General features: G+C 39.0%; 2 protein-coding genes and 1 non-coding gene across 4 annotated transcripts; 1 reads left to right on the top strand and 2 right to left on the bottom strand.

Annotated features, from left to right (window-relative positions):
* Window positions 1-1,951: 1,951 nt before the first annotated feature.
* LOC103722773 (uncharacterized) lies at window positions 1,952-10,640 on the bottom strand. Of its 2 annotated transcripts, none has more exons than XM_026799838.4 (8): window positions 10,461-10,640; window positions 8,742-8,907; window positions 8,273-8,363; window positions 8,132-8,190; window positions 7,074-7,134; window positions 5,565-5,625; window positions 5,346-5,422; window positions 1,952-2,407 (listed from the first exon to the last, which is right to left on the bottom strand). In XM_026799838.4, the coding sequence occupies exons 1-8, from the start codon at window positions 10,486-10,488 to the stop codon at window positions 2,291-2,293; spliced, it is 660 nt and encodes a 219-aa protein (XP_026655639.1). In that variant the 5' UTR covers window positions 10,489-10,640; the 3' UTR covers window positions 1,952-2,290. The 2 variants fall into 2 exon arrangements, with proteins under 2 accessions (XP_026655639.1, XP_008811673.1); XM_008813451.6 differs by having other exon boundaries at window positions 5,565-5,655; window positions 10,461-10,639.
* A 3,234-nt stretch (window positions 10,641-13,874) lies between these two features.
* Window positions 13,875-13,948, top strand: TRNAI-AAU (transfer RNA isoleucine (anticodon AAU)). Its single transcript has one exon. It is a non-coding gene; the product is annotated as a tRNA-Ile (tRNA).
* Window positions 13,949-15,498: 1,550 nt separating this feature from the next.
* Window positions 15,499-19,249, bottom strand: LOC103722776 (putative phytol kinase 2, chloroplastic). Its single transcript, XM_008813453.6, has 6 exons — window positions 18,893-19,249; window positions 16,877-16,944; window positions 16,672-16,803; window positions 16,380-16,495; window positions 16,016-16,130; window positions 15,499-15,920 (listed from the first exon to the last, which is right to left on the bottom strand). Exons 1-6 carry the CDS (start codon window positions 19,178-19,180, stop codon window positions 15,743-15,745), a joined length of 897 nt encoding a protein of 298 aa, XP_008811675.2. The 5' UTR covers window positions 19,181-19,249; the 3' UTR covers window positions 15,499-15,742.
* Window positions 19,250-24,974: the final 5,725 nt, after the last annotated feature.

Below are 24,974 nucleotides of genomic sequence, written 5' to 3'. Positions count from 1 at the left end.
TATAGTTTATGCTTCTCCGACCCCAGTCATCAGGAGCTCCTCAGGCATCCTCAATGGTACAAAAGTTCTAATGACAAGCAGAATGATGGATGTAACCACGGCATTCTAACCTATCACAGAGCATGCACGAGGAACATTCTGCATGGCATGTTAAAGCCCCGCAAGAATTCAAGCAATGGGTGTGCAGCATGCCAAGCGTGTCATCCACCTTCCGCAGCAGCCTTGATTTCTTGTTCAGATGCATCATGGTGTACAAGAGGCGACTTGTTGTGGCGCCGATGTTCGAACCTTGCCGGGACAAGGTTCGCCGAGCCAGGGTGTAGATCCGGCTCCGGATTATCCCTTGAAGCTTTGGGAGAAGGAAGCTTCGTTGAATTGGAATTGAAGGAAGTTGGCCATCATGCTGCAGAGTCGGACAAAGCCTCTGCAGAGAGATCCAAATCTTCCTCTGGTAATTCTACTGCACATGAGGTGCACTTTCAGAACCTTAAGCAAAAGATTGATCTATAGCTCATGCAAAAAGGTGAGTCTTCTCAACAGCCATTCAGTAAGGAATCGTTGTAGCTTGGCATAGGGACTTGGGGTGAGTTAGCTTTACTCATGTTGATAGACAAGTGGCCGTTGGTCTTTATCACCCAACAAGATGGGACCACTTCGGGAGTTGAACGTAGAGCTCTTTGGGAGCAAGCATCCCTGGCCATATCCTTGGGTTTTCCTTGTCTCTTTATAGGAGACTTCAATTGTATCCTACAAGCAGGGGATTAAAAAGGTGGCAAATCCCTCAAGGCTGATTGATTTAGGTTTTCGAGGGCCAAATTATACCTGGTGCAATAACAGGTTGAGGTTGACTAGAGCATGGGAACGCCTCGATAGAGCCTTTGCCTTCGATCAATGGATTGACCTATTCCAAGGATCTACCGCGAGTCATTTAGCAAGATTTGCTTCTGATTATTGCTCTATCCTATTATCATTGACCAACGATAGACCTAGAGACTCCACTCCTCTTCCCTTTGAAAAAATGTGGCTCAATTGCAAGAGCATCAAGCGGGTATAACGCCTTTGGCGCATGGGTTGCTTGGAGTTTTATGGAAAGCCCGCAATAAAGGGCTATTCCAATAGGTGCAGCATAGTCCCAATGAACTTATGAGAGGGATTTACATACGCTGTGCTGCAATGGTTACTGATATGTTCTTATTTTTTAATACTCCGTCAAGGCTTTGGGACGCTGTTAATTTCTTCTAATATTATTTCATCAACTCCTGTTAACATTGTATGGTGGCAACCTCCTCCCTTCGGAGTGTTAAAAATAAACTTTGATGCAACTGTGGCAATGCATAGGGCGGCATCTGGCTTCGTGACCGGAGATCAAGATGTTGGCTGCCGGTGGTAAGTTTTTATCTGTGGCCACCTTTGTTCCTAATGCAGAATTTAGCTGCCGCTTGGTTGGGCCTACATAATGCTGTAACTAAGCTCCAGGCAGCTAGGGTATGGCTGGAAGGAGATTAAGCAACAGCAATTAATTGGATTCAGCACTTATCTAATTCTAAACATGTTCAATTCCCTCTGTTGTTGGATATTGACGCTGGAAAATCTACAAGAGGTTACTTTCATGTTTCTAAGCAAACACGGTTCTGTTGCTAACAAGGTTACTTTCATTGTGGGTAATGTATGCAGATCTATTGGCTAATCATGCACTCAAAGGGAAAATTTCTACTAACAGAAGGCTCACCAGTCTCTCCAGCTTTACATTATTTGCTCATGGGATGGGCTGAGAGCGGATTTCATTAGGCTAAGATCGTTCTGTTTTCTCAATAGCCGGTTGTCTTGGTTTTTCACTCTAGAGTGTACCTGCTGTATGTTTTATTATGTCTGTCATACCGAGCTCAGCTTTGCTCCTTGTAATACCAAAAACGAAAAAAAACAGAATTTAGAAAAAGAAGGCAAGGAAATATAAGCGAAGGCAAGTAGATTTCCTCAAATGAGCTCTGCATAGATGTAATATTTAACTTTTAAAAAAGACTAATTAGAATTATCTCTTACAATGGTGGAAGGTGCAAAATTACATTCCAATCACTTCCATAAAATCTTCCGAACGAAGCAGCTCGCATGCTTTAAGTAGGTGATGCAAGGAAATGAAAATTGCAATGCACCGCCAAACTGCTGCCACCACTTGCATCATTAGCACTGCATTGGGGTCGCATCCAAAAGATTCAACCCTTCTCTACAGACTTCAGGCTTCCATGATGGACAAGGTCAAGAGACTTCAAATTTTAGATAGGATGGATGGTCCCTATGAGGATTCGACATCTGAAAGATCCAACCCTTCTCCATAGACTTCAAAATTATCAGGGCTCCAACCACAGACAAGGTGGACGCGGAAGGTAGCCATCTTGATTCCAAGCAAACGCTGCAAAAGTGGGGGTGTCAAGTGGTCAGATCAAGGAATTACATGTTGCAGCCAACATATGTTTACTTGAACTGAGAATTTGACTGAAGTTCTTAGCTGTTCAAATGTTCCGATATTACTAGACAATCTACTTCAAGCAAATAAACTGCTTCATTTACCAGGAAATGATGAGGAAATGAGGAATGGTCAACTCAGAGCTGACCAAGTCATGCTCTTCAATCATACTCTAAACAAACACGATTTTTATTTCCGAGAAAGAACCCACTGGCAAAATCCATGTGAAGTCTGTTACCTAAGAAGCAGCACAACCAAGTTTCAATAGCAAGCAATTCTTTATCTTCAATATTTGCTTCTAGTAATGAAATCAAGTCCATGTTCGCTATGGGACGACCGCTTGATGTCGACCAACCAGCAATGCAGAGATTGCCAACAAGAAGTGAGTTTCTACATTGCTATGCAGTTTAACATGAACAAATTTGTCCAACAAGCTGGTTCCCTATACAAAGGTGGTGAGTGTTTTCACCTCTACATCAGCTTTGCGGGGAAATTTTGGGGGATAAATTAAGCCAACTGAATGGAGGCTGATTTTTTTGCCCCTAATAATTTGTAAGGTAAGCAATCATTGATGGAGCCAAAATGGAGGGGTTGGGGATGAGGGTGGGGTGGTCGGAGGTGTCAAGTTGCCCCGCCTAAAATTTTGAGATTGTTGATACGTGGCCTGTTGCCAAGTGAATCTACATAAGCTTGCCCTTTCTACAATTTCATGAGATAGGATGAAACTTATCACTAGTTCTCTTCCTAAATTTTTGGTGTTGGTTGAATACAGGCATTACATTGGTGGAATTTCCAAATACCCACTTTCTACATGTTTACATACCTGTGCACAAACTTCTCGTGTATTGAAGCTTTTATTTTAAAAGAGAGACGTAGGCTGCTCAAATCTGCTGCTCACATGTTGAATCTCCATATATCATGTCCTCCCTAGCCCACATTCCCCCCTCCCCCCACCCTTGCATCCTAATGCGATATGCTCCTCCAAATTCAAAATAATAATGGACATTGGGTATGTTTCTTAAGTGAAGGAACCTTGCAGAGATCTGTATTTGAATAGGCATGCTCTTTTCTAAATTTTTTAAAAAATTTACCAAGTAGAAGAAGAAGAGGAAACTATAAGTAGACAAATTTTCTTCCATCTTTTTTTTTTTTTTTTGAAGTATGCAATATGACACCTTTTTAGTTCCTCACATGATCTCATCTTGTTTCTAGACTCTTATACGCACCCTAGACCCTAACGGCATAATGCAAATATATCAATTTTATAGTAAAATTCTATTTTCTGGCTACTTCAAATAAGTTTTTAAATTTAACATACAAATGGTTATAAGTTATTATTTCCTCATCTATTGAAATCCTGGCTCCGCCATTGTAAGCAAGAATCCATTGTAGAAGATGCCTAAGATAGTCAATCTTGCAGCATTAAAAATCAAAAGTAGAATATTAAAACTCCAAATATAAGTATGCTTACATAAGTTTAAGAGAAAATAATATTTTTACTCACACAGGCTATGTTGAACTTTCACATTCCTACTAATAGAATATCTTTTTTGTGCCTCAAAATAACAACTAAAGGAAAATGTAGAATTGAAACGATATTTTTACTTCATCATCCATTATTGAAAGATAGCAACTATTGTAACTTTCCTCCATAAGTTGATGAACAAATAATCAGAACATAAGTGAAGACAAATATTTGATGCAATACAAGTAGACAAAGGATTAAGGTTATTCATTTTCTTTGATCAGTTTTTCTAAAGATTATTGGCTTTTTTCTTTTCTCCGATATTTTCTGGTAGAAATTTTATGGTAGCATGTGTTTAGGATTCAAGTCAGTTGCCTTTTCAGAGGTGTACTCAATGAACAAAAACATGATTAAAAGCACCGTTCTTGTTTTGTAGCTTGACTCAGGTCCCAGATTTTCCAGTTTCATAAGTTGGTTGATATTATTTTTAATTTTTTGGACCTTTCTGGTTGAAAGCATCTAGAATGGAGGTAACCTGCCAAGGGGTGTCTGCCTTGAGACAAGTGTATTGATGCTCCAAAAACAAATTTCAAAAACTTGTGATCAATAAAGCCAGCAAATAAGTAGACATTTATGTGTAGCACCAGCAAAGTTGCTTAATTATACATGTGGATGTGAAAGAACTATAAAATGCGCATGAAAGTCTTGCACTAAAAAGCAAATTAAATGATGAATCTTTTGCATCATGAGTTAAACTTCTAGAGTTACGTAATGTGGTGATAATGTATTTAGTTTTTCCTACAAAAAACTGATGTGACAAGGGTGGAGAAATTTAACTAAAAAGATTGTTGTAGTTTGATCCCACCAAATCAAAGATAAGATTTATTTAGGAGAATGATTTTCCTAATAAAGCCTTCTATGAGATTCCACTTCTCACAAAGAAGGATTATGAAATCCATTTTCTAGACATGATACAAGCAACTTCGAGCAGGTTCATACTGTGCAAGCTACAAGAGCCTAAAAGAAAAATCAATACAAGGAACGATGTTTCAATTTTCTTCATTTATATAAAATCAAATGTATTTAGCAAACAAAAACGATCATCAGCAAGGATATCCATACTTCTCAATAAATACCAGAATAATCATTATTGTTTGTGTTAGTAAAATTCTTTTTAAAAACAAATTACTCTGGTCTAAAAGAAATCATGAAACAAACTTTAAAACAAATCACGATCTAGACAAGTTTTGTGGTTGATCTAACAATAATTTCCTTTTGTAATTCACTGCTTTGTTGAACATATTTCATATGATTTCTAATCTCGATTCTTAGCTATGATAAACATTGTATGGTGTAGTTGCCTTTTCCAGCAGACATTACAGAATTGAAAACTCAATAATAACTGTAAGACAGACATACCAATGTTCGAGCTGATTCAGGGGATAGAGCCTGCCCTTCTTCACACACAACAAAGTCGGAGACTAGCTCTATGATTCCTGCTAGAAGAAAATTTCAAAATATCAATTTTCATATACTTGAGGTACAAGTTTTCTTTCTTTTTCTTCTTTGTTTTTCTTTTGCATGTGTATATGATGACAGATGCCAAGGCAAAGATTATCATTCAACAGAAACTTGTACCTTTGTTCAAGCGAACAGGCAATCCCTGTTTGCGGAGAAAAGGCTCCATTTCATGCGAGAACTGTTCCAATGTGCCTTCTTTTAGTTCCACCTGGAACAGACATATATTATACAGAAAAAAATTGCAAGAATGACCTAGATTTAAAAAAGAAAAAAAACAAACTGCATTTCAGTTTCCAGTAAGAGATGTACATCAGGCTAGACCTGCCCATGATGTACTTAAAATAGCACCAGGCTGCATTTAACTTGAGTCTGAAATTTCTGGCCTGACTCAAACATGGCCTGAGCATGGGCCAGCATCTTGCACTCAAATACTAACAAACAAAACCTCATCAATAAATTATTTATTATGTGTACAGTGTATGCATTTTTGGAGAGAAGGAGATGAATAGAAGTCGGACCACATTCTGCTCATTAAAACTTTAGAACTAAGAATCATTTTGACCATGTCTGCATTAAGATTAATATCCTTTAGATTGATAAAGGTGTTCAATGACCATTATTCATTCCTACCACCTTAAAGGGATCAATCTTGACTCACATATATAGGTAAAAAGCCATCGATCAATATCAAAGGTTTGATGAGAAGTGCGCAATCCAACGGATACATGACCGCACATGCATATGCACCTTTAGGTTTTACTTGATTATTGGACTGATATAGAACTAACATCAAGTTGACACCCAGCATGGCCGACACCCGGGCGACCTAGCTTAGCTCATGGTGCTTGGGGCTGAGTGCAAATATCTGGGTGGTGGTTGAACTAAGCTTGGGTCAAGGCTTTGACATCAGGCTAGGCCTGCCCATGATGTACTTAGAATAGCCCCAGGCTGCATTTAACTTGAGTCTGACATTTCTGGCCTGACTCGAACATGGCCTGAGCATGGGCTGGCATCTTGCACTCAAATACTGACAAACAAAACCTCATCAATAAATTATATATTACATGTATACTGTATGCATTTTTTGAGAGAGGGAGATTAATAGAGTCAGACCACACTCTGCTCATTAAAACTTTTGAAATAAGAATCATTTTGGCCATGTCCGCATTAAGATTAATATCATTTAGATTGATGAAGCCATTCAATGACCATTGCTCATTCCTACCACCTTAAAGGGATCAATCTTAACTCACATATATAGGTAAAAAGCCATTGATCCCAATATCAAAGGTTTGATGAGAAGTGCGCAATTCAACTGATACGTGACTGCACATGCATATGCACCTTTAAGTTTTACTTGATTATTGGACTGATATAGAACCAACACCGAGTTGATACCCAGCATGGCCTACACAGGCGACCTACCTCAGCTCATGGTACTTGGGGCTGAGTGCAAGTCTCTGGGTAGTGGTTGAACTAAGCTTGGGCCAAGGCATTGACAATGCAGGTCAAATTCATGTTCACTGTCAACCAAGCCCAGCCACTTAAATGTGCAGATTCTCCTAATAATGTGTAGACAATGATAAAAAAGAACAAAAGCTTGTACCAATAATACCAATTTCAAACCTTTTCAGTTGCAATGCTCCCTGTCCTTGCAAAGTCATGTTCTTCAAATTCTTCAAATAACCTGCAAAACACATTGAAACATAAACTCCAATCTCTACCTTATGCAGAATATTCAGGCCACCATTTATGTACCAAATATATGCTTTCATCTTTCATTAAAGGAAATTCTCCTTCACAAAAAGTAATAAAGTTCCATTGCATCATAAAAAATAGGCAGGCATGCAAATTGTAAGGAATTATGACTGCAAGAATGTCTGCATGTGAATGAATTTATTATATAAATAAGATCAAAACAGCAAGCTGTTCAACAACAAAGTTCATATTGTTCTATCTGGTGGTAATGCCCTACAAAAGTAAACAAAAAAAGGGCCTTTTAGTTTATTGAAGATCTCACTTAAGAATGCTTTCAACCCCATTAACAGAATTTTCTTTACTTTCAACAAAGACCAAAGTAAGTTACATCAAAGTAATACTACTTTTTATTTGTGATTTTCAATATAGTGAACCATGCTTTTGAGATTGCTTTAATAAAATCACAGAATATGCACGTTCTATTTTCGACATCAAATAAAAAAAAAGTGGCTCTCTAATTTAGGATCTCCAAGCTTCCTGCTTCTACAAGCAATCACTCCCTATTTATGTTATCTTGAATTAAAGATGCTTCACAACCAAATAATATCAACAAGATGAAATGTTTACATTGGATAGAATTAGGTTAGATAACAATGTATTTCGTTGAAATGATAATTGAAGAAAGATTATACCGTGATTGCAAAGAATGATAACCAGAGATTACTGAAAAGAAAAAACCTCTTCAGTCCTATTTAAATATGATGCATCTGAAATAATTAGCCCTAAATAGAATGATAATACATGCATGGTTAAACTAGAACACAAAATAAAAGCAAACCGTATAAACTAGATCTCGTTTGCATTTAAATAAAATAAAATATCAGGATGATATCTTTAAATTAAAAAAGATGTGCTCCATAAGTTCGTTAAGAGATGTGAGGTAGAGCATCACTATCATGTGCAACAAAAAGAAAGAAAGCAAATACCTTTGAACCTCCTCTTTTTCCAAATTAGTGAACAAAAGTCCAGTACCACCGCGAAGAAACTGAAAATAATATAGGAATTTTCATAAGCACTGGTGAGAATACTAAAAGTCCTCAAACATTGCAAGCAAAAAAAAAATCAACCTTAGAAAGTTTATGAATGCCTGGCTTGTTTTCATCAGCTACTGATCTGCCCAGGGAAACCTGCATGACTTTATTCGACCCAAGAAAAAATCTGCTAACAAGAGTTTAATGATGCACATTAATGACTAACATGTAGCAGAATGAGTGGATACACTAGTCAAGAACATCTGGATAAAACTATGGAATATTTGCTGCCTTATATACACATTCCAGTTGAAAAACAAATAAATGGTAGTTTCAGTAAGGGACTAGTTAAAGTGGTTCTGAGCTATCACGGAATGACTAGGGACTTATAGTAAAATTTAACTCAATTGTAAGATATATTAGTGTTCTTTTGAGTACAAAACAAGAAAAAGCAGTATGTGTACATCAAGTAATTAGGTTCATATTTTGTATTCAGACAGAAGAGTAGAACTGCAGAAGTATGAGGCATAATATAAATTAAAAAAAGAAAAACTACTTCACGTACCTGCTGCTAGATTTCAGTTGCTCCCTGAGCTCCTTAAACTTCAGATTTCTCATGTTCTCAAGAGTGAACACATAGACAGAACTGTAATCCTCCAGCGCCTGCTTTATACCATTCACTATCGCTTCCTTATGCTCTCTACCCTTTTTCTTTGTCTTGGACAATGTCACTGCATATGAAACATCAGAAAAGCAATTATACTTTGCATGCGAGATAGGGAAAGAGGAAAAAAGAATTTCATAATAATCCAATGTTTGTACATTATATTCTCTCATGATTGATTCTAGTTGGGGAGAGGTTGATGAGAGAGATGGCTTTATTTTGCCTTGATGCAAGGACTTAATTCGCTGAGTGATTAAAACAAAAGCAAAAAGTACAAAAAGCACCAAACAAATGAACAAGATTAAACGAATGGGAACAGATCAACCTTCAATCAATCTCAATTCAGATATCCAGATTCATCTAATATATATGATTGGGAAAAACCAATATATCCTTTAGTAGGACGGATCTCCGCTCTTGAGAAGAATCCTAAACCTATGATAAAGGACTAAGGGAGACCATTCAGTATAGAAAACCTTTCTAATTGTCGTAGAAGTCAACTGTCCCAAATGAAGTCTTCTTGCAGCCTTTTATCATGAAAGAGGAAGTTATTTCCAAAAATAATTTCCCTTGGGTAGCAGTTGCCAGCAGTTCAGTCCTTGAATAACTCTTTTTGTCTAAATAACTCTTCTAGGTAGTCAATTCCGGGAACAAACTACCGATATGGGACCTCTTGACAAGTGGCTAATCATGGTCCCTCCAAGTATCATGAATAAGCAATTATTTAAAAATTATGATCCATATAATATTCTTGATTATTCATTATGGTTGACTTTCTTGATTATTCATTGTGGTTGGCAGAAAGTCAACTACTTTTTGAATGTGAACACCCAAAAGATAGTCTTAAATGAAACCAATTGTAAAGATTGAACAAGCTACTTTGTATTAAAGTGTGTACTTCAAACCAATACAAAATATATGGGTTCCTGCGAGCCAATAAAACATTGAAACATTGTCCTCAAAAGCAAACTTAACCACAGAACTCTTTGTAAGTAGATGGGAGCGCCGGTGTTATACTTCCGATCCAAATTTCCCCAAAGAGAGGTCAAGTTAATTCCAATACTCCTCCAGGATGTTAACTTCTTATGATTTTTTCTTAGATCATACATCTTTCATCACTTATCCCAAAAGCCGGAGGCGAGAGTAGGCAATCTGAACCTCCAAATACCAGAATCATGCAAAAATTAAAAAAAAGTTAGACCAAGGTACACCCAAAAACAACATGTGCATTCATGCTGGTCCTGAGGACAACACTTCTAATTTCTTTGTTTCTTGTTTTTCCTATACCGAATTCTCCCATTCATTGCTATAGTTCGTTGAAATCGAACAGAGTTTTCCTACAAAGTCTTCTAACACCAAGAAAGTTCCGAAATTGAATTCAATAGATGGAACTTCAAAAAACAGAACTCTTTCAGGTGGAACTTCAGAAGGCATTGTTCCAGTACCATAATTCCAAACAAAAAAAAAAAAAACAGTTCTTGAACTATAAAAATATTTGGAGGTTGACGACTAAGATCAGAACAGAACCACAGATCAAGCTATAGGCCCTCAAATATCCACATAAAAAAAACATACAAAAAAGAAAGAAAAGAAATGGTTTGATGATTCGTAGTATCCCACCAGGTCGGTTGCGTTTCGACTTCGGCATCCTCCTGGGGATAGATCGAACGGCTGCTGCAGCTTCGAAATGTCGTCGGCCTTCTGCTCTCTCTCCCTCTTCTTGGAAGGGGTTTTGTCTAGGGTTTTGCGAGGCGCACAAAATTTAGTGCAGACCAACACGCACGAGAACCGGGGCCGTGGAAAGATGCTCGGTTTAAGTTGTGGGCTGAGCCGACGATGAGGCCCGATGATGCGGCCCGAATAAACTTTGATCAAAGGGCCAGAAAAAAAATGCCCTACGATCCGGTCCGACATATAAATATTCTTATTTTTTTTTTGTTGGTTAATCAGATGATTCATACAGATCTAGTACGAATGCATCCAACAAAATCAGAAAATAGCAAATCACGAAGTGCCGTAGGCAACTTCCTCTTCCCACTCCATAGGGTACTCCTGGAGTGGTCGGCTACATACGAGACCACTCAGTCTGCGACCCCAATCGCCTCTCTAAAGACATGCCTGGCCTGAAACTCCATACCCTCGGCCATATCCCAGATATCGCACAATAGGGAATATATAGGGATCCGTGCAGGAAACATCTTAAATACTTATATAGAATAAAATAAATAATTTTGTCTAAATTTTTTGGATGAGGTTCTCTATTGCTACAAATGGTGGCAAAATTGACTCTGCCTATTACCCATATAGGCCAGGAGAAATTGCAGCATATGTCGTTTTAGGATTTGCCCTGGAGCTTATCAGGAGGTTTATGATTTGACTATTTATGTTTGATATTAGAATCTTACTCTAACGAGGATGCCCGGGCTTAAGGAGAGGATATGTGAGAAACTATAGAAATATTTGTTTACTCTCATATTAGTTATATGTTGAGGAGATGTTAGACATTTATATAAGATTAAGAAATATAAATAATACAAGGTAATAGATTGTTACAAATAGTATTAGAGTACGCCTCATATATAATACATTTGTTACTAAGTATCAAAAAGCTGCGTCAAGTGAGGAAGACCGAGATTTAAACCTTAGGCTTGAGCCCCTAACCATATGGAAAAATTCTTTTGACAATATTTGCATAGCATCAATCCATCCATCCGATCGATGTAGAAAACCCAATTTAGAACACCACCATGGCCAAAATCATCAAGCAATTGTTCAAACCACTTGGAGTCAGCTTGTGGTACCCTTATTTGCTGAGCATTTCTCTTCATGGCTGCCTCTAATCTTAAGTTCAAACTGTTTTAGATGTCTCGTGTCCACGTATTCGTCGCAAAAATATCTAAGAATCAGAGGGGGCAGAAAATGACATATCCCGGATGGCAGCACTAGCGGTAACCTTCCAGACTGAGTTATTGCACGACATGGCTGGTGACTGACAAAAGTACCCAATGGCCAGCAGTAATAAATTTGCTCTGGTTCGATTCCTTGGCTAGAAGAAGAAGAAGAAGCAGAAGGAGGAGGAGGAGGTCTGGCCTCCCCAAGAACAAAACAATAAATGGTTGGTGGTATATACCTTCCCAGATCCAATGATCCGAAATCTATGTACTTAGGGAGGGCCACACCTCTTGATAGGGTACAAACACCGATAGAGAATCCAGATGCAGCACATAATCTCAAAAATAAATAAACAAATAAATTTTAGTAACTATTTTTATTTTTTATCAAGCATGAAAAAATTTTTATCTTTAGAGCTCAATCGGAGATCAAAATTCTGGCTACAATCAGCCCTGTATGATCCGAGCAACGTACCGCCGAGCCCTTTAGCATCCCTCTCGGGATCTCACCGTCAAAGTCACCCACGTATTTGAAGCAAGTTCTGCATTATTGAAGCCCTTTTCCTTCTTTCTTCTTTGATTTGTAAACTTGGATTCCATCGAGAAAGTAGGTCCTGCTTCTCACCTCTCTAATATACACCTCCTCCGCATGATGAGAGTGAGAAGTAGGAGGAGAAGAGAGTGATAGAATAAGGTGAAGACAGAAGTCATCTGAAACTCTAGGGACCCGGCCCGTACGTCCTCTCCCACCCACTGAGGATTACAAGGAGAGAGCCTGGCTTCTCACGAGTATGGGCTACGCGTCATCAGTTGCGACGGCTCCCAGTCAACCGGGCAAAATAAAGGCTGCGAAGGATAAAAGCTATATCTTGCATGGAGAGATCATGCTGCTGGTTCTGGTCGCGCTCTTTGCTCTCTTCCTATCCTGCCCGCTGCTCTGCCTTTACCTGAGACGCCGACGAAGGGCTCGACGGGAGGAGTCGGACGCGGCGGAGCACGGCGAAGGACAGGCCCGTGTGGGCTCGGCGATGTACCACAGTCCATGAACGAGGTCCGAGCCGTTGGCCTCGAGCAAGGTTTCATGGCGGAGCACCCATTAGAGTGTGCAGACCCAGCAGACTGATGTCTCTCACGGGAATACGAGGTGTGTGCCATTTTGCAATGCTGTGAGGGCTCCATTGTAACTCGTGTCTCCCATTTGAGGAGCTTTGGTGGCTCCATGGCTCCAAGTTTGATAGATTCTGTTTATCTTTGTGTATGAAAATTATTAATTAGAAGCCCAATTCCTCTTGATAGGTGACTTTGCACTGAGGATCTGAAATCGAATTATGCTAGTCACCTAGCTGCCTGGCAGAATGTGTTGGTTCTCGCTTGGCTATCTTCTTTTCCTAATGGGGGATATGGAGCTAGCCTGTGTAAGATAAGAGAGTGGCGAGAATCTAAAGTGCTCAAGAGACCACAAGAACTCGGATCTTTGCTGAGGAAAATCTATCCTTGCCGATCGATTTGAAGCCCACAACTTTCTTTGGCTGGACTTGCATAATAATTTTGGGAGCTGTCAACCTAGCATTAGCCAGACAACCACTTGTCGCGTTATATCACTTGTATGGTCTCCATTATGATTGAGATGCCAGAGGTAAGCTTGGATGTGGGAGTGCTCTTCCGTTTTTCGATAGTGGAAGTGATGGTGTCTTTTTATGCCCATAGCCCATGTATGGTTCAGTAATATGTGGACACTTATAGATATGCTCACCTGCTCGAGAGTTTGCATTATCCCCTATAAGCGCATCTTTCTTTGATCCATGAATGCTTGCATGTAGGTTTGCTTTCTTGAGGATTTCTTTAAGCTTTCAGTATTTAGGTCTTTATTCTTCCGATTAAAAGATTGGCTCATTCAATCAGTGGAAGTGGCATGCATATGGAAGTGCCAATTCCAAATTGGCATCATGGTTGTTCTACTGAGAGATTTTTAGTTCAAATTTAGTCTTTATTAATCATCAGGATTTCATGTCAAGAGATTAAGAGCTGTTTGGGATAGGGGCATCCTCAATTGCGCAACCTATTTGCTACTTGATTTTTTAATAAAAAAATGGTTACAATTTATTACTATTTTATTTAAATTTTCAGCATACATCTATTAATTGGCCTATTAGCTCAGTTGGTTAGAGCGTCGTGCTAATAACGCGAAGGTCGCAGGTTCGAGACCTGCATGGGCCAAATTTTTAGGTGACAGTCTTTAATCATTTTTAATATATAAATCTTAATTCTTTCAAAATATTACCTGATGGGCCATAATTTTTATTTTTCCTTTTTTAAGAAAAATCAATTTCCACTATTTAGATGACAATCTCAATCATTTTAAATACCCATGTCAATTCTTTCAAAATATTACCTGCATGGGCCATAGTTTCAATTTTTTTCTTGAAATCTCGTTTCTTTTCAAATATTTTTTGAACCTCCACCCCAAAAGATAAAATAAGGAGTAGAAAATATTCATGATTTTATTCTCCTCACTTTTGATGAATTGATTAACCTCAAGATATTTTTCCAGTACTAGGTTGACTAAAGAAATAATGGCTAGAAAAAGGCCCCTCCTTTGGGTTTTAGAAACATCGCATACATGTACATTTAATAGCTATAAAATAATAATAAAAAACATAATATCTTGGTTGATACAAATTAATAGAAAATTTTAACTTAAATATTAAAATATATGATATAATTTATAAGAATGCAAAGGTTGATTAATAGAAAAAGAAACTATAGAATAATATTTTAAATGATAAAACATAAATTTAAAAATATAATAACTTGAATGAAACTTAAATAAATAATAATTTTACTAAGTGAAAGAAATAAATGAAATTTCTAAGAACAAAAATGTAAAGAAAAAGAAATATGAAATCAGTAAAAACAGAAAATAGAAATTGCATATTAGAGTATAAGAACAATAAAAAAAGCCATGAATATTATGCTCGACATACAAAAACAGGAATAAAAAAAGTTTAAGCAACAGAGAGAACTAAAATATCTAAGTGTAGAAATACAAAAAAAACTTTAAGTATAAAATTAAGATTGTGAAAAATTTAAATACAGATATTTTATAATAATTTATAAAAATAAAAAGAAGAAACAAATTAGCAAAATAAAGAAATATTGCCGAAGGATTGCATTAAGGAAAGGAAAAAAGAAGACCGACACTAACTAGAAATGGTGGTTATTGGGGTCATTTAAAGAGGGGAGGTTTGGGCGCGAATAATTTAAAGAGGGGAGGTTTGGGCGCGAATAATTTTAGGAGAAAGAAGGATAGCCTAAGAATTGTTAGAAGGTCGAGTGGTTTTATGAGACAGAAACATGGAGGGCTTCGTTTAGATGGATAAGAATAGAGATAGATTAGTTAAATTAGGAGATTTGAACTTAAATGCAAAAAGAAAATTTTCTTTTCCACATTTACACATGCAATTAGTTTCCATTTAATAAAGTTTTATGTAACAACGAACTAATGTTCTACCCAGGGTAATAAGTGATGAACATAAAGAGAACTTAATTGAAAAGAATCATCTAACCAAATCTCCCAAAGCGTGGATAGTAGCCTAAAGAACATATTGTCTGCAAGATTTCTCAATTATTAATAAGCAGATATGAATTTGATAAGCTTGGATAAAATACCGGAGCATTTGCTGCAGCTGTTGAAACTTGACATGCAGTTATTTGAGTTGAACGTGGTAATGTAACATAATTTGTTGTTCCTTCCAGACCTTTCAATGTTTGGTGCAATGGTGTTACATTTATAAAATCTCACAGATCAATTTTCACATTAAAACAAGATGACTGTTTTTAGTCTATTGATTTTGATAAGCATCGACTGAATTGCTGCTCAGAAGCTGCCATTAGAGAAGAATCGCCAACACCTGCGATTTCTCAAACAATCTCCATGCACCATACTACATCCATGTAGGCACATTATTTTTGTGTAGTATACAACATTAGATCCAAGGTTCTCATGCAGAACTAAAAAACAAGGCCAGAAAACAATAGGGAAGTAAAGGGAACTGTCAAATTGTCATCCAGCTCGGAACTGATGGGAAGCGACTCCACAAATGCTGCAGCTAGAGACACGAAAAAGAAGCGTAGGGCCATGTCCCAGCTTTCGTTGACAAATCCAAATGAGTGGTAGTAATGCATGTACCTGGATAGCATCATTATAAACGTATGAAAGATCTTTAGGCTTTCAGTCTACAATGAATTGCATAGAAATAAATGAAACATTTAACCTACGCTTACCCAACGGATGCTATGAAACCTGCAAATACCATTGCAAGGCTACCGGCAAAGGACTTGTTAGGGTTGTAAGGAAGCTTATGGCGCCCAAATCGCCTTCCTACTATGTCAGCCACACCTGTCAGCAAATACATAATTACAAATGCTGTCTATGTAGCTGCCTTGGAGCTTTCAAAGAGCTTTCTTAGATCCCAGAGAAACAATAAAATCTATTTCTTCCGCAAACCATGCAATCCAGAATTTCCAAGTTTCTAATCCCATTCTAATTCAGTCAGACTACGCAGTCAACATACTCAAATACTAATCTGTCAAAGCATTATAGCCAACAACACAAACGGCGCTTAAAAATGAATAGCAGTATGAGTACCATCTCCAGCACACAGGTTGCAGATTGCAGCTATCCCAATAGGAGACGTTCGCCAAAATACAGAGGTAGCCAGAGTTATAGTGCAAGCATAGTATAATGGCCCCTTCAAAAGCTCCCTACGGTAACAAAAATAAGAGGTTATGAATATGAAATGTAGAAGTGTCCTAGTTAGAAGAAGATGATCATCAACTAATACACAATGAAGCAGGCAAAGACCTTTGGATAAGTTCATAATTAGAGTGAGCCACAGATTCATTGTAGCATGGAAAAATATGCCTATAAAAACTGTAACCTGTAGTCTCCATTTCTGCTTATTGACTTGACCATAGCATCATTTCTCCAAATTCCAAGTCCCATGAGCAGCATCCTTATAGCATTGATCCCCGGTGCTAAAGCTGCAAGATATGGCGCCTGGCTTCCCGAACTGGAATAAGCAGGGACCAAGTTATAGGAAACACAATGTATATACATAAAAAATGCTTAAAAAGTATACTTACCTGAACAAAGGCCAAAAGAGCATGAACGCCAGACCAATGCTTATATGTACAAGCTTTCGATTCAATTTCTAGAGAGAGAAAAAAGAACATTATCCCTCGAGAAGTCAATAGATAAATATTTCATATGCATCAAAATAAGGAATTATTTATCCACACATGTACTTCCTTTTTTAATGCATCTGCATTTGAATTGATTTTTTTCTATTTAGTTTAGATATTAGGATGACCATTTGACACTTCTCAATGGAGAAAAGAGCATCTCTGCTTATTTATAGATTCTTCTGGCTAGGTTCTATACAACAGAAGACAATAGAATATGTATCTTAGGGCAAGCATGAGTAACATAGTTCGAATAACAAAGGATGGTTCAGAATTGCAGTAATGCAATTATAATGTTTAAAGAGACTACAATATATATACCCAAGTAGAATGTGCGCCCTACATTTAGATTTCACTGTTATCTTAGGTGACAGCATTTACACAATACATCGAGGGTATTTTGATGATTATGCAATTAGTTTTTGTGTTGCACTACATGTTTATCACAAGTCCTGTTCTACTTTTTATTGGTTTAGCACTGCCTCAACATTATAGGCATACAAAATCTGTACAGTGATGGATGAGGGACAATTTTGTCAAATTTCTTAACGATAAATGTCTAGCCACAGTTGGTTTAATCTTAAAGAATTGGCGAACGTTAGATAACAGTCCCAAAAACTTTTACGCTAATGTTACTCTGATCCTATAAAAGTGCAGCTTATATGTTCTATTGAAATTAGATTGATGGTAAACTTCCTTTCTTTTAAGAAAACTTGTGGTTTGGTGCCAAGCTTTCCACATGATCCGGTGCCATTTAGGCATTTCTCAGGAAAAAAAAAAAGTGAAGTTCTTTGTATAATATCTATTTAATCTTAGTTTATGATTTATAATATAAACAAAAATTATAATATAGGAGGGTGTAGAGAAGAACATATCCCAAACAATCCATAGAAAACCTAAGCATCACCCAATTCCAGGACTTCATATCTGCAACCATATTAATTAAGTCGAAACTTTTGAGTATTCCTTTGAACATACTATATTTGAATCAAAATTTTCAAGTAACGAGTATGGAAATTCTTTTATTATTTCATGTTGCAAAGTTTTCATAGTTGTGGACATAGTGGCTGTCGACTGAGGACTCTTCAATCACATTTCTCCTAAACTGAACTGTTTCTTGGCATGCCAACTTCAACATTTCTTGTTCTGCTTTCAATATTGGCTACTTTTGAATAAAATGTTTTGGGACCCGAAAGATACTATATCTGGTTAGGAACAACCCTCCTTTCCCTATACTTGAGGGATTTTTCTTACAAGAATCATATACAATTTTCTTTGTTCTTCACTTGCTGTAATAAAGTTCGGTGACTTATAATTTGTACAACACAGATCCACATCTCTCACAAAAAAATCTTCATACTTTTTTTGGTTGATCCGAGTTTGCTGGTTCAAAGTTCCAGTCTGCCTTGTCTATACACCCAAGATAGGTACATAGTGGTTTGAAATTGTCATTTGAGAGTGAACTGGGTGTCGCATTCTTGTGGACTCAATCTAAACCGAATCTCTTATTTGTTTTAGTTTTCCGCTTAGATATATACAAAATAAACCCTAGGGTCCCTTTGAACAAAAAAAAATACTCGCAACACAATGTAAAACAAGCTCCTTGATTTAAGATCAGGGAATAAAGCAGTGCAATATGCTCTATTAACACCAATACTTACTTTTACATTTTTTATCATTACAATCAAAATAGGGAATACCGATCAAACACTATTCCGCTTCAACTCTATCAGCCAAATACGCAAACCACGCCAACTCCCCAAATTCTAGGAGAATGTAAAAGCCTAGAAATTTATCCAAATCCCTAGCTTAAACAAGTTTCTATGAACTAAATAGCCAACTAAAATCGCATCCAAGAAGAGAGAGAGAGAGAGAGAGAGAGAGAGAGAGAGAGAGAGAGAGAGGAAGGGGGAAGACCTGCTCGAAAACTCCTCGCTTGGCCAACTCCTCCCAGAAGCGGAGGAGCCCCAGGGCGACCCCTGCCGTCACCGCCGACGCACACACGTCGCGGAACAGCGGGCTCTCCGGGGACATCGACGCCAGGCTGCGGAGAGCTCCGGCGGGAGCGCGGCGGCGGGCGGGGCGGAGACGGAGGCACAGTAGAAGAGGAGAAGAGCGACCGAAGGCGGCGGCGGAGGGGCGGACCAAGAAAACCGCCGATTGGACGGGGGGAAGGATGGAGTGGAAGACGACCTCCGCGACCATTTTCGCCGCCGACGTTTTTCTTCCCGTTATATATCACGGTGACTTCTAAGCGCTGGGATCTCTCCCCTGCCGGTGTCATCCTGAAGCAGCACCGATGCTTTGTACCCTGGAAAAGGGTACTTTCAATGGGCTTAGATGTGCGACAGGTGTCTAATCCAACGTGTAAATCACTTAGATACGGATAACCATATATGAAGTCGGCAGCTACAAGGTGGGTAGTCAGAAACTAAAAAGCCTTTAGATTTGAAGTATGCTATTGAATGCTTTTTTCTATTATTATTATTTTCTGATCCGATCGACCTCATTCACACTATATAAGACTTCGTTGTACCAAAAAAAAAAAAAAAAAAACATACTATAGGAGGAAAGATGCATGCATTTTTATTGAGGTGGTTGGACTGCATCTGTTTCAACCAACAAGGACATCAGAGAATTAATTGAACATGGCAAGTACTAAATTGAAAAATTATTTTCTTTTTAAGGAAATACACTTTAAGATAACTAGTAAATTGGCATGTGCAGATGCATGCCAATAAGAAAAGTCAAATTGATAGAAAAAAATTGGCCAGATACTTCATCATAAGACATTAATGGATATTCTCAAAGAAAACAACTTAAATGAAACTAATTACATAATCTTTTGATGCAAGCATCCTATTATATTTCATTTTTTAAGGGCATCATAGTATTTTATTTTTATGAAAATTACTAGTAAAATTTTTTGAATATTATTCTCGTAAAATTATTTTTTTATGAAAGATATTTGCTATCACTTACAATATATCATCAATAGAGTAAAATTGCTTTCATTATGACATTTTATGAGAAAATAATAAATAGTAGACTTTCTATACAGATATTGTTAATTAAAATAATGTAAGCATAATGGAGGATTTTGTTGATTGCTAAGCCATCTGTATAATTTGGAAATAAAATGATATCAATAAAATAATTAGATTTTACGTACGTGCTTTGGACTCTCAACTAGTTACTTAATGGATTCTTGCCAATGTGGGCTATACATTGTTGCTTTGGTCTAGAGTTTATTATGGGTCGGGCTTGGGCATAGAAAATGTCAAAGTTTAAATAGGGCCGACCTAAAACCTAACTAAAAATGAATATAGTTTAGGTCTAAGGTTCGATCCATGATTAACTCTATTTTGGACATTTTGGAACTTGATCACACTGGACCTATTCTGCAAGGGAAAATACTGGACCTACTCTATTGAGATTAAATGTTGTACACTAAACCTACTCTGCAGGAGCTAAATATGTTATACTGGGTCCATGTATAGATAATATCATCATAGTCCTTACGCTATGCTAGGTAAAGTACTTTATATATGAAGAAGCTCAGACTCCAGAGGCTTCAAAAAACCATTAGAGGAGTGAATAATCTTGATGCTTCAAGAGGGTTAAAAGTGTGTGAGGGGTAGTAGTTCGGGGGGAGTGTAACAATAAGAGTTTCACGATTTTAGAATTTTGACAGCAAGCATTTTAGCTTATAATAAAAGGAATTTTAGGAGACTGGAATTTTATGCAAAAGTGAAGAGCTATTTTGCAAACAAAATGAGTCGGGATCCAAACTGCGCAATGTGTCACCATCTTGAATCAGTTTCTCGACGAACAGGAAGAACGTGGGCAACAAAATGCATGCATGGGAGCATCAATCTTGGGGCATATAAAGCTCTTTGTTTTATCTTGTCCACCTTCTGTTTCCTTACAGCCCACTTTGTTTCCCTTGTTACGTACCTACCCGATTTTATTAGTTGGTGATCTTTAGCTATCCTTCTCCAACCCCCATGGCTTAAGGGACAAGTGGAAGGGCATGCTCGGTCCGGCGGAGCAACTCGAGAACGGCCCGAGCTTAAGCCTCAGCAACGGGGCGTCCAAGGCAGCTCTGTTGGAGAGGGTGAGCAGGAAGCTGCAGCTCATGGAGAGCCGTTATCTTGGAGAGGCTGCATGCTTCACCAGGAGGACCTTGTCCATGAGTCCTCGGAGCGAAGAAGAAGGCAGCGGTTGCACCAAATAGGGGTGCTGGAAAAGAAGCAGCTGCGGCTTGGTGAAGGAACTGTGAAGATCCGTGCGGAACGTGCAGGAGATTTTGGATATTTATGTAAGACTAAGGAATCAAGAATATCTTTTGGCTAGCCATTTTGGGTGAGATTAATTCTTTATTACAGAAACAAGCCATCAGTGGAGCAACGCGAAGGGGAAAGGGTTTGGGGCAGCAGCCGCCGGACGAAAGTAACGGGGAGATGGAGAACCAGGATGCATGGTGGTTCGTCAAAGGAACTGCATCGATCCCCTCTTGACCCCATGAGACTCAGAAGGTGGGCTTAAGCAAGAACACTTTTCCTTAATTTCCTTGATCGTTTACCATTAATCTTTTCTTCTTCTTTTGTTCTAAAGGATTAGCTTGAGATTGGAGATCCATGGAAATTTGTTTTCGTACGTAGGCTGCACAACAACAGGATCACTGGCAAGTGCTCGAAGCTAAAGTGGGGGGAGGTGAAGATTCTGGACGTCGAGGACGCGTACAGACGCCAGATGATGAGAGCATTCATGTAGAGCTAGACATGTAAAGCTGTATTAATTACGAAGTTTTAATTCAGCATAGATCTGGTGGTAGAGAATATATATATATATTGATTTCTTTTTTGCCATGTCTCCTAGATATATATAGTTCTCACGAAATCTTGTACATTCTTGTTTAGGTCACTATAATTACCATTTATTAAGCTTGGGAAGATTATAATGATACCATTAACTTATGGGTGCATTGAGCACATTGTTACCGTTGTCTTTCCAAATGCTCATTAAAATAGATAATGTGCTCAATAATTTGCCTGGGTGAAGAGACTGGAACATGTTTAACTCAATATCTTGCATGGATTGTGTTGCTGGAAATTGGACCCGGGGGCGGCCGTCGGCTGAGGAGGAAGGAGCTCCGGCGAACATTGGCGGGCGGCGATCCGTTGGCGAGCGGCATCCTCCGTGGGGGGCCTGCAAAAAGCCGGTGGCCGGGATTTCCGGCGCCGGCCCTCCGATGCTTAAGTCAGAGGGGGGCTTAATTTTGGAGAAGGAGATGGACCGTATTTTCCAGTCCAAAATCTTTTCTTGGGAGGAAGAAGCCATCTTTTCTATAGAAAGAGTGGTAGGGTTACCTGTGATGTGACTGGGCGAATTAATGGGTTACCGTCACGTTGGACGTGGGCGTGTGAAGTAATTGAGTTGCCGTGGATGGCCCGTTTCCATCATGGGAGGAGATGGCGCGTAGCCAGAGCTTGCTTGTGGCGCGCAGTGCAGTACATTCTTGGGAATGGTGAGGCGTTGACAGTCGTAGCAGGGTATGGTCCCTGATTGATATGCCATGGCGTGGCCGGCAAGCAAAGCATGGTGCGGTAAGGCTACTGCAGGGCATGGCCGCAGCATGTGGATGAGGTCGGCCTTTTGAGGTCAGCTCGGCCTTCTATGATTAGCCTTCTGTGCTCGGCGGCCTTCTGGATGAGCTCGGCAGCTTCTGTGCTCGGCCTTCTGGGCCTTAGCCTTCTGAGCTCGGCAGCCTGGATGAGCTCGGCCTGAATGAGCTCGGCAGCTTCTGTGCTCGACCTTCTAGCCTTAAGTCTTCTGAGCTCGGCAGCTTCTGTGCTCGGCCTTCTGGCCTTAGTCTTCTGAGCTCGGCAGCCTGGATGAGCTCGGCAGCCTTCTGTGCTCGGCGGCCTGGATGTGCTCGGCCTTCTGGCCTTAGCCTTCTGAGCTCGGCGGCCTGCATGAGCTTGGCAGTCTTCTGTGCTCGGCGGCCTGGATGAGCTCGGCAGCCTTCTGTGCTCGGCCTTCTGGCCTTAGTCTTCGGAGCTCGGCAGCCTTCTGGTCTCGGCCTTCTGTGCTCAGCAGCATGGATGAGCTCGGCAGCCTTCTGAGCTCGGCTTGCATGAGCTCGGCTCGGCCTTCTGAGCTCGGTCTTCTGAGCTCGGCTCAGCCTTCTGAGCTCGGCAGCATGGATGATGAGCTCGACTCAGTCTTCTGAGCTCGGCCTGCATGATGAGCTCGGCAGCTTCTGTGCTCGACCTTCTGGCCTTAGTCTTCTGAGCTCGGCAGCCTGGATGAGCTCGGCCTGGATGATGAGCTTAGGCTTGTTGTCAGATTTGGGTGCTTTAATTGTACGTGTGGGGTGGTCTATTTTTTCCCCCAACTGATTGTAAAATAACCAAGAATTTTTGTTTCTAGGTGCAGAAGAAAACAAGGGCATGCACTTCCTGGCATGATCTCCCACTATTCTGATCAGATGACACGACAGCGGAGGGAGAATGATGAACTTAGGAGAAAAGTAGCCGGACTCCTCTACCAAAGATTGTAAATGTAATGAATCTAGTAAGAAGCCTTGCAAGCACTCTAAATTGGCTCTATAACAACTTTGTTTTATATTTTTAGCTCAATTGAAGACGAGGAAGCAAGAAGTAAAGCAGTGGGGAAAGAGATACAATCTGCAGCAAGAGTTGCTGATGCAGCATCGCGTGCGGCAAACCAGGCAAATCCAGCAGACTCGGCCGATGCCACTGCAGCGATTCAACATCGCCCATACCGTGGCCTTACTCTATCCAGAATATTCTCCTTCGGGTTCAAAACCAGATACAATTCTACCTCTCTTGGGGTCTTTAGACCTTTACGGAAGATTTTAAATATTCAGTATGTATCAATACGGTACCGATACTAAAAGATAAAATTACCGTATTTCAAAAAATTGATCAGTTTCGACTAAGAGAATTAGTACGGTGCCGTCGATATACACCAATATCGGTAGTCATAGACTGGTACAGGCCGAACAATAAAGTAGAGCTATTTTGGCATCCATAGGACTGCTGGTTTAATGCTGAAATGGTATGATACTGATCGTAGTGTCATGTTTCGGTAGTTTTTGAAACCATGCCTTCATGATTGACACTATCTTTTGTATTGATTAATTGAGCAGAAATAAAATGTAGGAAGCATAATTGTAATGGTTTTAATTATGATGTTATGACTGTATAATGTAAATTATAAGGTAAATGAAGTTCCTTTATAGTCATCACTAACTCATGTAGCATCTTTTCCCTTGTTCTTTCGCCCATTTACAAGAAAACCTTGCTCGTGGACTACCCAATTATGCACCAAATATTGGCATCAGACGTGAAATGCTTTCCTTTTGAAGGTGTAACTTGGTCCGTAGTGATCTCGATCTAACCTAATGGAATATGTATCTTTAATTTATTGGGCGAATTTATATCTGATTTTGGCGGGACCTGAATTTAATCTAACTTAAGTTGGATCTCTTTCAGATTGAGTGGGGTCCAAAGATTGGATAACATGATGCAATTTGATTCTAACTTGAATTTAACTTTTAAATATTTATTTATCAACTTATTAAATTATATTTACTCAGATTGCAGATATCCATGTAAAAATCATTTTTTGCTCCTTGCTTTGCTTGTCATCTAATGATTAAAGCATGTTAACTGGAATCTTTAACTCGGAATCCCTTGCTTGGATGGTCATTTATGTCTCCTCACATACAAACAAAGTATTAGATGAGCACAACTGTGTATAACATATAATTATGCATAGTTAGGCATAAATAAGGCTGTCGCTGAAACCTGTAAACTTGATACAGACTTGAATCTTATTGAACCCTAATCCGAATCGATGACAAATGAGTTAGATATAGGTCCAAAGTCAGACCCATCAAAACTTTGGACTCATAAACTGGACCAAAATGGTAGAATTACCTGATTTATTGTATAAAAGGATGCACATC

Source organism: Phoenix dactylifera, chromosome 14 (assembly GCF_051530095.1).
Source record: "Phoenix dactylifera cultivar Ajwa chromosome 14, Ajwa_hap1_PhDact_Kaust_v1.1, whole genome shotgun sequence".
Classification (NCBI taxonomy): Eukaryota; Viridiplantae; Streptophyta; class Magnoliopsida; order Arecales; family Arecaceae; genus Phoenix; species Phoenix dactylifera.
The sequence above is the reverse complement of the archived record's forward strand: the minus strand, read 5'-3'. Positions and strand labels throughout refer to the sequence as shown.

What these genes read in the sequence shown, in the direction of transcription:
- LOC103722773 (XM_008813451.6), bottom strand. Translation starts at nt 10,488, where the DNA reads ATGCCGAAGTCGAAACGCAACCGACCTG. An exon ending in GTCGAAACGCAACCGACCTG is followed by an intron (nt 8,908 to 10,460) that starts GTGGGATACTAC and finishes TTTCATATGCAG; the next exon opens with TGACATTGTCCAAGACAAAG. An exon ending in GGAGCATTGCAACTGAAAAG is followed by an intron (nt 5,656 to 7,073) that starts GTTTGAAATTGG and finishes TGTCTGTTCCAG; the next exon opens with GTGGAACTAAAAGAAGGCAC.
- LOC103722776 (XM_008813453.6), bottom strand. Translation starts at nt 19,180, where the DNA reads ATGGTCGCGGAGGTCGTCTTCCACTCCATCCTTCCCCCCGTCCAATCG. An exon ending in CTCTTTTGGCCTTTGTTCAG is followed by an intron (nt 16,804 to 16,876) that starts GTAAGTATACTT and finishes TGCTTATTCCAG; the next exon opens with TTCGGGAAGCCAGGCGCCAT. An exon ending in GGTTTCATAGCATCCGTTGG is followed by an intron (nt 15,921 to 16,015) that starts GTAAGCGTAGGT and finishes GATGCTATCCAG; the next exon opens with GTACATGCATTACTACCACT.